This window comes from Lutra lutra, chromosome 3 (genome assembly GCF_902655055.1).
Source record: "Lutra lutra chromosome 3, mLutLut1.2, whole genome shotgun sequence".
NCBI classification, from domain to species: Eukaryota; Metazoa; Chordata; class Mammalia; order Carnivora; family Mustelidae; genus Lutra; species Lutra lutra.
The window spans coordinates 109747319-109759779 of record NC_062280.1 but is presented as its reverse complement, the minus strand read 5'-3'; the positions used below and the strand labels follow the sequence as shown (position 1 = coordinate 109759779).

The 12461-nt window shown below is 40.5% G+C and overlaps 1 protein-coding gene across 1 annotated transcript in view; it reads right to left on the bottom strand.

Annotated features, from left to right (window-relative positions):
- Positions 1 to 12461, bottom strand: part of CNTNAP5 (contactin associated protein family member 5) — an 847743-nt gene that overhangs the window by 294115 nt on the left and 541167 nt on the right. The window contains exon 12 of the mRNA XM_047722671.1: positions 7743 to 7862. Within this exon, the coding sequence (XP_047578627.1) occupies positions 7743 to 7862 (120 nt within the window). The remainder of the gene's footprint in view (positions 1 to 7742; positions 7863 to 12461) is intronic.

The following is a 12461-nucleotide window of genomic DNA, read 5'->3' as shown; positions in this document are numbered from 1 at the left end:
TATTTTTTTAGTGGTTCTAAACAAACAATTTTGCATATCAATATGAAATTCTTCTGTACAGAGGGAAAAACACTGTAAGGCTGGGAAACATCTTTGAAAATGGTGACAAGCTGAACTGTTAACATTAAAAATGGCAAAATGGAAACTGTGTAAAGTGAGCTTAAATGTCAAGTTCTAAGGAATATCTTGTCAGAATGCCCCACGTTTCTAATTCTGCTTTATCAATACTAGAAGTTTCCCCTCACAAATGCTCCCTTGAGGCTCCTAGAACCTCAGAAATCTCACGGCACCTGCAGAAGGAGCACAGACTTTATTTCTGGCAAAAGGAGACAACTATATTTTACAGCTAGGATGCTTACGCAGTTATCTTCTATACTAGGACAAGCAGTGAGAGAGAATGAGGACATAATTAATCATCAAATCAGGGTGTTTGGTTACCCAATTTCATGACCATTTGCTCTTGGGGGCTGGGAAGTTCACATATATATTCTAACCCCCACATTAATTCTAAAGGCAGCCATTTTTAACATCTTCACATCTTCATTTCACTGATAAGGAAACCAAGATCTGGAAATGCTAAATGACTTGTCCAGGGTCACGTAGCTGGAATGTGCCAGTACTAGAATCTGAATTCCAGTGTGAATCCAAAACGTGTGGTATTCCCACTGGTCATTCCTGTGTTTGAGGAAAAGAAGGGATTTGGGGAAAGCCATTAATGGGAAGTCTTAGAGGCTATGGGAACATGTGGGCACTTGCACTCTTGGATTTTTAGAAGACATAGCATGTAGTGGAAATGACTCGAACCCAGTTAAATCAGACGTTGAGGCAGTAGCCACAATTCCAAACTGCTATTGATTTAATGGGATTAATCTAAGATAAATTAGCAAGATTGGGAAGAAAAAAAGGGGAAAGGTATTAATTAATCTTTACTTTGGCTGGGATTTTTCAGCATTCTATTTACACTGAACTCATTGGAGCATACATAAAGCAGATTCAGGATTCATCACATCCTGTCCCTCATTTTCCATTAAGGAGCTCAAAGATCCATGGGAACACACAAGTAAACACTAGTGGGTTACAATGAAGTATGATTGGTGTCACAGCGGAAATACACAGAGATGAGAGGAGAGCACAGAACAGGAATACCTAAACTACAGGTACTCCAAGTTTATTAGGCCCAGTTGTCTAGAGAAAAAGAGCCAACAGGATGAGAGTATAATTATCTACCCAGACCTATATCTATCTAAGTCTATCTTCTGTTTATCAATCAATCAACTGATCAGTTTCAAGGAATTGGGTCACAAGATCATGCCTGCAGGGTAAACCAGAAAGCAGGAGACTCGGCGAAGAGTTGCAGTTCGAGTCTAAAGGCTATCTGCTGGCAGAATTAATTTCTGCTTGGTAGAGATCAGGGTCTTTTCTACCAAGACCTTGAATTTATCAGTTGAAGCCCATCCATGTTTTGGAGGGTAGTTTGCTTTACTCACAGTTCACTGATTTAAATGTTAATCTCATCCAAAAACAAAACAAAACAAAACAACAACCAAAAAAACACCCTTACTGAAATATTAGTGATAATTTTTGACGAAATATCTGGGTACCATGGTCCAGCCACGTTGAAACATAAAATTTACCACTGTACTGAGGGAAGCAGGAAATAACTGAAAAGACTCATTCTCCTATTTTAAACCCAAATTTCCTGCACAAATTCCTCAGGGTTTCAATAATTTCAACTACTTTCTGTGCCCTGGTCTTTCTCTATTCCTATCTTCTCCTTTATATTGATCCCAGTGTCTGGAACTCCCTCACTTCCTTATAGCATCCAACTCACTCTGCAAGCCCAACTTGAATTTTCTTCCAGGAACCTAATTCTGAGTCCTCCTGGATTTCTTGTTGTCTTAAATGCACTCTCCCCTATTAGCCCAATTGTATTGACATAGCTAAGGATGACCACAAACTTCACATCATTGCTAAAATTATCCACACCCAGTCTAGGAGGTTTTTACAACCAAGTAGTGGCACAGGGCCCAGGTGTGCCCTTTACCAAAACATTGTGTTTTAGTATGCCATGACATGGTTTCCCTTAGTGGTCTCTGTGTCCCTCAGTTACTCACCAGCTGATTGACTTACCAACTTTTAGTTTGTTAGCTCTCTTCATCTTTTGTTCAGCTTGTGTTTCTCACATTCATCTTTTTTTTTTTTAAAGATTTTATTTATTTGAGAGTGAGAGATAGAGTGGGAGGAAGAGCAGAGGGATAGCGGGAGGGACAATACCAAGCAGACCCCACTCTGAGCTTGGAACCAATTGTGTAGCTTGATCCCATGACTCTGAGATCAATGTAAGATGCATCAGATCAATACCTGAGCTTGTATCAAGTCGGATATTCAGCCGACTAAGCCACTCAAGCACCCCTCTTGCATTCTTCTCAACCTCACTCCCATATAACCTGCAAAAGGATGTATTTCTGCTTCAGTTTGGAATCTATTGAACAAATCCATGCTTCATATATTTGCATACTTTGGGGATTTCAGTGATAGCTCCTGCCTCACCACCATCCTTGCTCCTTGATGAATTCTAATCATTTTTCCCCCCAGACTTCTTTGCACAGTTCTTTAAACAGGCTAACACTGATATTTTCCATTTGCCCCCAACCAATGCACTCTCCATCTGCCTGCTGCCTTCTCTATGCCCAGGAAGACTGATGAAAATGATGAAAATGATGAAAAACATTATACCAACAATTGCTCTTGCCTTCTGAATTCTAGCTGGGTTTGCTCAGTGAAGAAATAGGGAAGAGACTGGAAGAAACAAGGAGAGATGGAGCATTCCCCAAGTGCTTAGTTGGCTATTCCCACACAGGAGGTCGTAGTTCTCACAAGGCATGGCTTCTCCACATGCTGCCCTCCTTCTCACTCTGGTAACACTCCCTCCCTTCACCTTTATGCGCATGATGGTGGGAACAACCCCTCTGTTACTAGCTCTTCTCTGTAGTCCCCTTCCCATAATTTCCTTTTGTAGGCACACACTTTTGTAAACAGTCTCTAATTTGAGCAAGGCCTATGAGTGGTCTGCTGTCCTCAAGATAAGAGAACAGTGTTAAAGCCTATGCATAATATGAGGATGGCATCTTCTGACTGGTGCTCAGAAAGTGGTTCATCTTTCATCCAGAGACAGTTAACTAGTCTGCATGCTCAACAAGTATCTATGATAAAACATTCCTTCTTTTCCCCGGAATTGACTTAGTAGATTTCCTTGCTTTGAAACTATAATTCGGATTATGGACCTTCAACAGCTTTTGCTTGCCTCTACTCAAGAAAATGTGATCCTTTTCTACTCATTCAGTTTGATGAGTTTCTCAGTGTTCTAAACTTGCAACTCATCTTGGTGAGTTTTTTGGTCCCCATAAATATGCAGGCTTAGGGGATCTTTGGAATTTGTTCCTGACATTCATTTGCTCTTCCTGAAAGTGCTCTCCTTTGCCCTTTTTTCTGGGAAGCTCTTACTCCCCACCTAGATCTTAGATCAAAAGCCCTTCCACTGTGCAGGAGGCTGGATTAGTTGTCCCTCCAGTGGACTCCCAGAACACTGTACACACCCTGTCGTGATCCTTATAATTGCTGTTGTGGCTTCTCCATGATTAACTTCTGAAGGAGACTGAAATGATACCCTTATGGGTTGAATTCTGTCCAAAAAGATGTGTGGAAGTACTAACCCTTGACACCTGTGAACATGACTTTAGTTGGCAATAGGTTCCTTGCAAATCTAATCAACTTAAGATGAAATCATATTCCATTAGGGTGGATCCTAATCCAATATGACTGATATCCTTACAAGAAGAGAAGAAACAGATACATGAAAGGAGAAGGCTAAGTGTGACTCTTTTATATGGAAGCAGGGCGACAATATGGGGAGGCAGTCACTGAAGTGCTGCTGCTAATGCCCAAGGTTAGGCAAGCCAGCAGAAGCCAGAAGAGGCAAGGGAGAATTCCCCCCTACAGGGTGCAGAGGTAGTGTGTGTCCCTGTGGCACCTTGATGTTGGACTTTCAGCCTCCAGAACGGTGACACATATACTTCTGGGTATTTTTATGTCACTCAATTTGTTATAGCAGCCTGGAGAAACTAATGCAGACTCTATTTTGTATCCTTCGCAGTCTGCACAGTGCCTGAAATGTGTAAACTTATATTGGGCTGAATGGAATAGTAAATCATATATAGAGATGTTAGAAGTAGGCCAGCTCTGCATTTCTGCAGAAACTTTTTATCTTCCTCATCCATAATTTCATTCAGCACTCCACAGTGGGTTTTCCCTCTCTCCTACCCACTAGTGCTGTGGTGAACCAACTCAGAACAACAGGTACACGGTCAAAATGTGTAGAGGTTCAGATTCAGTCCACTTTATAACTAAGCCTAATCACCCCCCTTAGGTTACTTCCATGAATTGGCATACTGTACCCATGCAGAGATCACACTGCTTTCCCGTGAACGGGGCCATTGCTTTGTGAATATGTGGGGAGCTCATCTTCCCAAGATCACCCGGTGCTAAGTAAGATGCACAGACATAAATCCCCAGGAGGGATAAGGTGCCACCTAGAGTAAAGGAATGTGTCCTCCCAGGGCACATTGTGAAGACAGATGCAGTTGTGATTCAAATTTACTGTTTTCTGATCTAAAACCTGTCCTTTACCCTCATGATACTTATTTGCAGGTGTGTGTAGATTTATTAGGAGAAACATCCCCTTTTCTGTAAAATCTCAAATGATCTCTAAGGGAATTCTAAATGAGGAAGGCCTGTGAGACCACCTGGCCCCAGGTCCTTATTTTAGGATCCCAGGTCTTATTTATGTGCAACTAGGCCAGGGGCACTCAGCTGACTAGCACAAGGTGCAGAGAGAGAATCCAGGTCCCCTGCCGTCCGGTGCCATTTACACTCTCTGTGTGATTACCCCAGTGATGTTGCTCAAAAGTGCAGAGAACAGCAACTTTGTGTTTTCAGAAACTGGAGTTAAACACAGAACAAGTCACCCTCCCACCCCACTGCACACTGTTCTGTTCCCTCAGTTCCAATTGTCCATTCCCTCTCTCCCTCCTTCTCTCTCTTCCCTAGGTCACTTTGTTATACCTACACTGATGTCACAAGTCGCTCCTATTTAAGAACAAGTAACAATTATAAATACAAAAATATGTGTTTGATCATCATGATGTTTATGAATTAAAATAGGTGTCAGTTAAATATGAGAATTATGGAATTTAGCCTATACAGAAGGTTTGTTTTTATTTTTATAGTTCTTCTAGAAAAACAAAAACAAATCAAAAGCAAAACTGATGTTCCACAACTACATGTAACCAAAACAGCATATGTAAAAGAAATCCCCAGTCATGCATTATCAAGCCTATGAACTCCAGGACATGATTCCAAGGTCCCCATTCCTTGAGTATCACATCAGCGAAAAAGCAACCTTTAAATAGAAGTAAGCATTCCTCTTTAGCCATTCCTGGACAAAATATCATACATAAGCCTAAAGGGTAGTCTTTTTAAAGAGGCAGGGAGCACCATGTAAATGAGACCTATGAATCAATTATACCCTCCTTGTCACTGTGCTTATGTTATTTTGAAGAGTTTAATAATTTAAGGCCTATTTAATGTATATATTTTAATCTCAAAATATATTTTAATGACATAAGGGCAAGTCTATGCTTATCTATTAAATTCATGATTTGAAAATATATATTTAAAAATAGGGGCACCTGAGTGGCTCAGTGGGTTAAGCCTCTGCCTTTGGTTCAGGTCATGATCTCAGGGTCCAAGGATCGAGCCCCAAATCAGGCTCTCTGCTTAGTGGGGAGCCTGCTTCCTCCTCTCTCTCTGCCTGCTGCTCTGCCTACTTGTGATCACTCTCTCTCCAATAATAAAACCTTAAAAGATACATAAAAAATAAAAATATATGCACTCATAGGAGAAACACACATACACATTCACAGAAAAAAAAAAAAATCCCAAGGAAATCCATACAATAATATAACAATAGTAATCTGTGGATTGTGGTTTAAAGGTGACTTTAACAATCTCTTCAGATCTTGCTTTTTTCGTTAAATTTTCTATAATTAATATTGACTTATTTTATAACATAAGCAATACAAAGTACCCAATTAATCTTTGAGTGATATAAATTATTACTGCACCAGAAGGTTTTGTTTGCTTCCTGGGTCTTGACTATTAGTCCCAGGATTTATTACTTTGAGCAAGTCATGAAAATCTCATATTCTCTTTCTTTCTATGTATGATAGAGATAAAAATATCTACCTCAGGTTTTTATTGTGAGGAGCACAAGAGATGGTATTTGTAAATCTCAGTTCAGCTCCTAAAGTGGGTAACAGGGCATTTACTAAATTTGAATTTCTTAAACTAGAAAGTCTAAATTGTTAACAAGAATCACTGGAGTTCTGTGTGTTAATTCCATCTTGAAAATACTCAAGATACACAGAGAAAATTAGTTCTTCACCCATAGGATAACACTACAGTTTACCATAGCATAATTTCTAATTATGATATAGGGAAGTTGAGAAGTAGCCAGCACATATGCAATTTGGAGAGATGAATTATTAAGGAAATGCAATGAAATGCATCTAATTCTGTGTAACTAACATATTCTACAGAAGAAGTGTGGTTGTTTGTATCCAGAACAACAAATCGGTAAGTGCCCGCAATCACAAGTTTTGCAATGCTTTGCTTGCATTTCTACCTGCAATATTGCATGACATTTTCCCTGATACTATGGCCTCACAAATGAGAGTGGCTGTTTCTTAATTCTCTGCATGTCCTCAGTGCCCAGGGCACCCTGTGGCTACAGAAAGAGCTTGGTGAATGTGCTTGCCTTGTTGTAAGGAAGCCTGAGGACTCAATGAGTCTTAATACCCTCCCTACTTTCTGCTTTATTACATGATTCTGTTGTCATTTCTAAAGGCCAGTGCTTGAAACAAACACACAAAAATGTGTATGTGCTAATTAATGACACTCACAATGGAGAGGGTACTTGCACTGCTGTATTTTTAAGGAACTATTACATCAGGTTTTGGCTTTGAGGAATTATTTTTCAGAATAATTTAGTGATTGTATATTGTTTCTAAATCCATGCAATAATTAATTCTTACTATGTCTTTATGCACTTTAGAAAGGAGTGGCCAGGAAAATGCAAATAGCTCACTTTTCTTACTAAGCATCTATTGGATAAGTAGCGTGGCCAATTCCTCTGATACTAATGATTGTGTCTCATCTTCAACTCTGGGAGGAAGGAAATACTTTTCCCATTTCACTGATGAACAGCTGAAGCTCAGAGAGCATATGGGATTCACACCATCCTCAAGGCCAGACACGAATCATACTTTTCCACTCCCTGAGTCAGGGTTGTCTATTGATTTTGAGTTTTGTTTTTTTGTTTGTTTAGTTGTTTTTCTTTTCTTTCTGCTTATGAGTTTTAAGAGAGAAAACATCCTTGGAAAGTTCTAAAGAAAATACCTCAGAGTTAATTCTTGATTTGACGGAGTGTGATCAAGACCATTAAGTCTTTCTCTCTCATGAAGATAACCCAGCCGTTAATGTCTATTACTTACTTAAATACCACCCCCCACCACAGAAATTGGTTCTCTAAATTTTATTTATGCATGTCCCCTTCCTGTTGTCTTCCCTTTGCTGTGTACCATCCCATAGCTAGGTTAAGTATGAGTGGGATTTCTGATCCTTACCCGTGATGTTGCAATACACTTGGAGGGGTCCCAGTGGCCCGCTGCCATCAGAGTCGATGTAGAAGAAACCAGCTGTGTTCCCTTGGTGCCTGTACACCTCACAGGATTGCTCGTAGAGGGCTGAAAAGATACAAAGACAGCAGAGATGAAGCTTTGCTTGGCTCTGGATATCACTCTGGAGGGATCAGTAACTCCTACTAATCGCTTACTTTCACTATTGATTCCATCCCCTTCTATAGCCTTCATTTCCCACTCCCCCTACCCAGATCTTAGCAATCCAGTCTCCCAATACTTGATGGAGTCACACATCCATTCCTCCTACCATCCATTCTTCTGAACCACTCAGAGGTTAGTTCCTCCAAAAAGTCTCCCCTTCCGTCAATTATGGCCCTTTTCTGTGCTGATGTATGAGCCCCTACTCTGTGCCCACAGAGTGTACTGAGCTAGGATCATCATATGCTGTTCTGTCCCCAACGGTGGTCACAGAAACTGTGAGCAGTGGCCCTGTGCTGTGTGATGCTGTGTTCCAACACCTGGCACAATGCCACATTCACAGAAGTTCAAAAATGTTTGATGAATGGATGAAAGACTGAATGAATATATATGGTCATGACTTTTTTATTAATAAAATAAAATGACATTATCTTACTTCTCTTATATCTCTTCTCTATATCTAGAGCTCAGTACAGTACCTAAAACAGAGCAGGTGTCCAACCAAGTTGAGTCTGTTTTGACTTAACAACATTCATTGTGTTCCTAATATGTGTCAATAGTGTGGTTGCTACCTGACAACAGACCATGCATGAGTGAGGCAATCACTCTGTGCCATAGAAAGCTCACGGCCTGGCTGTAGCCACACAGGTGGTTATATGCACAGAAAGAGACAGACACGGGTCCCTTGAGATAGGGTACTTTGACCGATATGCAGATATGAGAAATTTATAAATCTCATTACAGTAACATGAATGAATTCGGTGACGTGTAAAGGAGGCATCTGCTGTCTCATGCATGAGAATGTAGGATGTCATCTGATGTTTTAGACAAAATGGTATAGCTCAGAGCAGCAAGTACATATCCAATTATGCCATTCCCCCATACTTAAAACACTTCAGTGGCTCCCAACAGCTTTAAAGATATAGCATCAACTCCTCACCTTAGCCAACATGCCCCTGTGACTAAACCCCATCCTAAAAATATGAAGCCTCACTTTGTCATGATCAAGTGTAAGGGGTGCCTCAGATAATTCATTACCAATAAAGTTCTAAAGCTTGAGAGGGTTTGACTGTTTTATAAATTAGGGTGAATTCAAGGTTATCTGTATACTCCTATAATTCTCTCTTGCAGTCACGCACACTTTCGGAACCAGAGGCTATAGTTTGCATCACATATACAGAGCATAACATATAGCTCATTTCTGTTTGCTCAAACCTGACACCCCTGGGTGTGTGCCATACATAAGAGAGTCAGCTTTTATGTGCATTATCCCTCTCACCACCCCTTCATTTCCAAGATGGTGACGGTGTGAAAGGAGGTGCTGCTTTCACATGCAGAGTAAATACCACACAGGCAACAATGTAGGGGTTACATAGTGGTTAAGAACTATGAGCCCTGAAATCAGGCTACCACTTACACTCACTTATGGTAACTGGGAGAAGCCACTTCTCCTGTGGTACACAACCTCTAAGATAACTTATCTTGAATTCATATTTTGTTCCTGAAGTTCCTCAACTTGAGTGTAGGCTAGACTTATGGATGTGCCTCTAACAGATTATGACAGAGGTAATAGATGTCATTTCCAAGACTAGATTTTAAAAAGGCCATGGCCTCCATCTTGGGTGCTGCTAGATCACTTGCTGTCAGAGAAGCCAACTGCTCTGGTCTGAGGCTGCTGTAGGAAGAGGTCCACGTGAATGAGCTTGGAGCCTTCTGGGTATGCCATGTGAGTGAGCTCTGAAGCAGACTGCCACAATCAAACACCAACATGACTGCAGTGTTAGCTAACATCTTAATTGCAACTCCATGAGAGATTGAGCCAGAAACACCCAGCTAAGTTTCAAGGACCCAGGGAAAATATGAGGTAATAATATGTTGTTTTCAGATGTCAAGTTTTGTGATAAGTCATTATGTAGCAATACATAGTTAATAAAATCTCAAATAATTAATTTTATCATGGGGCTATAAGTATAAAAAAGAGCCTACCTCATACAACTAGTAAGTATTCAAAGAGATACTCAAGATAATCCCAAGGATCCTTATGAAAAACCAACAAATCTTACCTCCCTTCTGCAAAGATGATGACTTTTAGTTCTTAGCTCATTCTTTTGGTATTAACTATTTGTATCTCTGAATAGCATGTCTAAACTGCTACTTCTTGATTTTTTTTCATTTATATAGGTTATTTTTTTACTTACCAACACAAAGATAATAATTTGGCTTTTACTTAACCCCCCACATTCAAAGAAATTTCTATCCCCCATACCTCAAATATAGTTGCATTATAATTTTAGTTTGATCAGTGGATACTGTTTACAGTGATGTGACAACATACAAGCCACTCACAAATAACAAATCTTACAGTGTGATTAATTTCCTTTTATGAAACAAATGTAATTTTTCTCATAATTAATAACTGTCTTGTTCTCCCATTTGTCTAGTTGTCTATGTATTGGTCACAAATTGGTCACAAATCCTAATTCACTACCAAATCTCTAAAGTGCCTCCCAAAATTTTCATGTAAAACTAATATAGATACCTAAGGAGAGAAAGGAAGAATGGGGGAGAAGGGACAGAGATGAAAGTTAAAACTTTCTGGATATTTATATTTTAAATTTTGGAGGAGGAGGGGCAAGATGTCAGAGAAGTAGGAGATCCTGTTTCAACTGGTCCCCTAAAGTGAGCTAATTATCTACCAGAACATTCTGAAGACCCATGAAATCAGCCTGAGATGTATGATTATACACTTCTGGATCTCTAAGGGGGCAGAAGACATCAGTGGAGAGGTAAAGCAGAGTGGGAATGATCAGACTGATATCAGACAATAAAGAGAAGGGGGAGGGAGCCACCAGAAGTAACCCACTGGAAAATACCCCAATACAAGAGTGCCCTGTGATTGGGGACCATGATTAACTTGGAGTCTTATTAAAAGCACTCAAAAAGAGCAAAAAATCTTAAGGGGCAACTGGTAGAATTGGGCGGTCACAGGCATGGGCCCAAGCCCATGGACCTAGGATGGCCACCACTGGCAACCACCCGTGCCAGAGAGTACAGTGAAGCCTACAGGCAGTGGTCCCTGAGCCCCCAGCTTTCCGCTGCTTGCACCACCACTCGGGTAGGCATACTCCTGCCAGCGCGCACTATGGAGTCTGGTGTGGACACCAGCCAGCGCTCTCTAAAACCACAGCCTTTTGCATTCTGAATGTACACTGCTTGACTGGGGTCTGAACTGCGCTCCCCACCTACGCCTGACAGAACTCCGTGTGGCCACTAGCCAGTGGTCTCTAGAACCTGGTGAGAGTCTGAACACTCCCAGCCCAGGCTTGAAAAACTCAGTGCACTATCTCTGGTTGGGATCTCTGGGGCTGGCAGCAACCTGCAAAACCCTGAGATCTGGACCCTAGATCTGTTTTTTGCACATCCAGACACTTAATTGTGAAATTCATGAATGATAATTTCAGACAGGAGGTCTTAAGCACAGCTAGGGGGAAGAGATTCCTTAAGTACAGAGGAAGGTCCATCAGAATAATGTCAACCTGTCCACAGAAACCTGGAAAGCCAGAAAGGGCTGGCAAGACATATTCAGGGCACTAAATGAGAAGAACATGCAGCCAAGAATACTTTATAAACCTGGAAAGCCAGAAAGGGCTGGCAAGACATATTCAGGGCACTAAATGAGAAGAACATGCAGCCAAGAATACTTTTGACATTCAAAATGGATGGTGAGATAAAGAGCTTCCAAGACTAGCAAGGTTTAAGAATATGTGACCACCAACCTGGCAGTACAAGAAATATTAAGGGGGGTTCTGTAAAAGAAGAAAGAACCCAAGAGTGGCATAGAACAGAAATTTACAGAGACAATCTATAGAAACAAGGACTTCACAGTCAACATGATGTCAATAAAAACATATCTTTCAATAATCACTTTCTATGTGAATGGCCAAAATGCTCCCATAAAACAATGCAGGGTTGCAGATTGGATAAAATGACAGGACCCATCCATATGCTGTCTACAAGAGATCCCTTTGGAACCTAAAGATACATCCAGACTGAAAGTGAAGGGATGGAGAAGCATATTTCATGCCAATAGGCCTCAAGAGAAAGCTGGGGTAGTGATTCTTATATCAGATAAATTAGATTTTAAACTAAAAACTGTAGTCAGAGATAAAGAAGGACACTACATCATTCTTAAAGTGTCTATACACCAAGATCTAACAGTTGTAAATATTTATGCCCCCAATATGGGAGCAGCCAAATACATAAGACAACTTTTAATCAAGATAAAGAGTATTGATATGAATACATTAATAGTAGGGGATCTTAACATGCCACTTTCAATAATAGACAGATCATCCAAGCAGAAAATCAATAAAGAAACAAGAACATTGAATCGCACATTGGACTAGATGGACCTCATACAGAACATTCCACCAGACAACAACAGAATACTCATTCTTCTTGAGCACACAAGGAACTTTCTCCAGAATAGACCACATACTTGGTCAC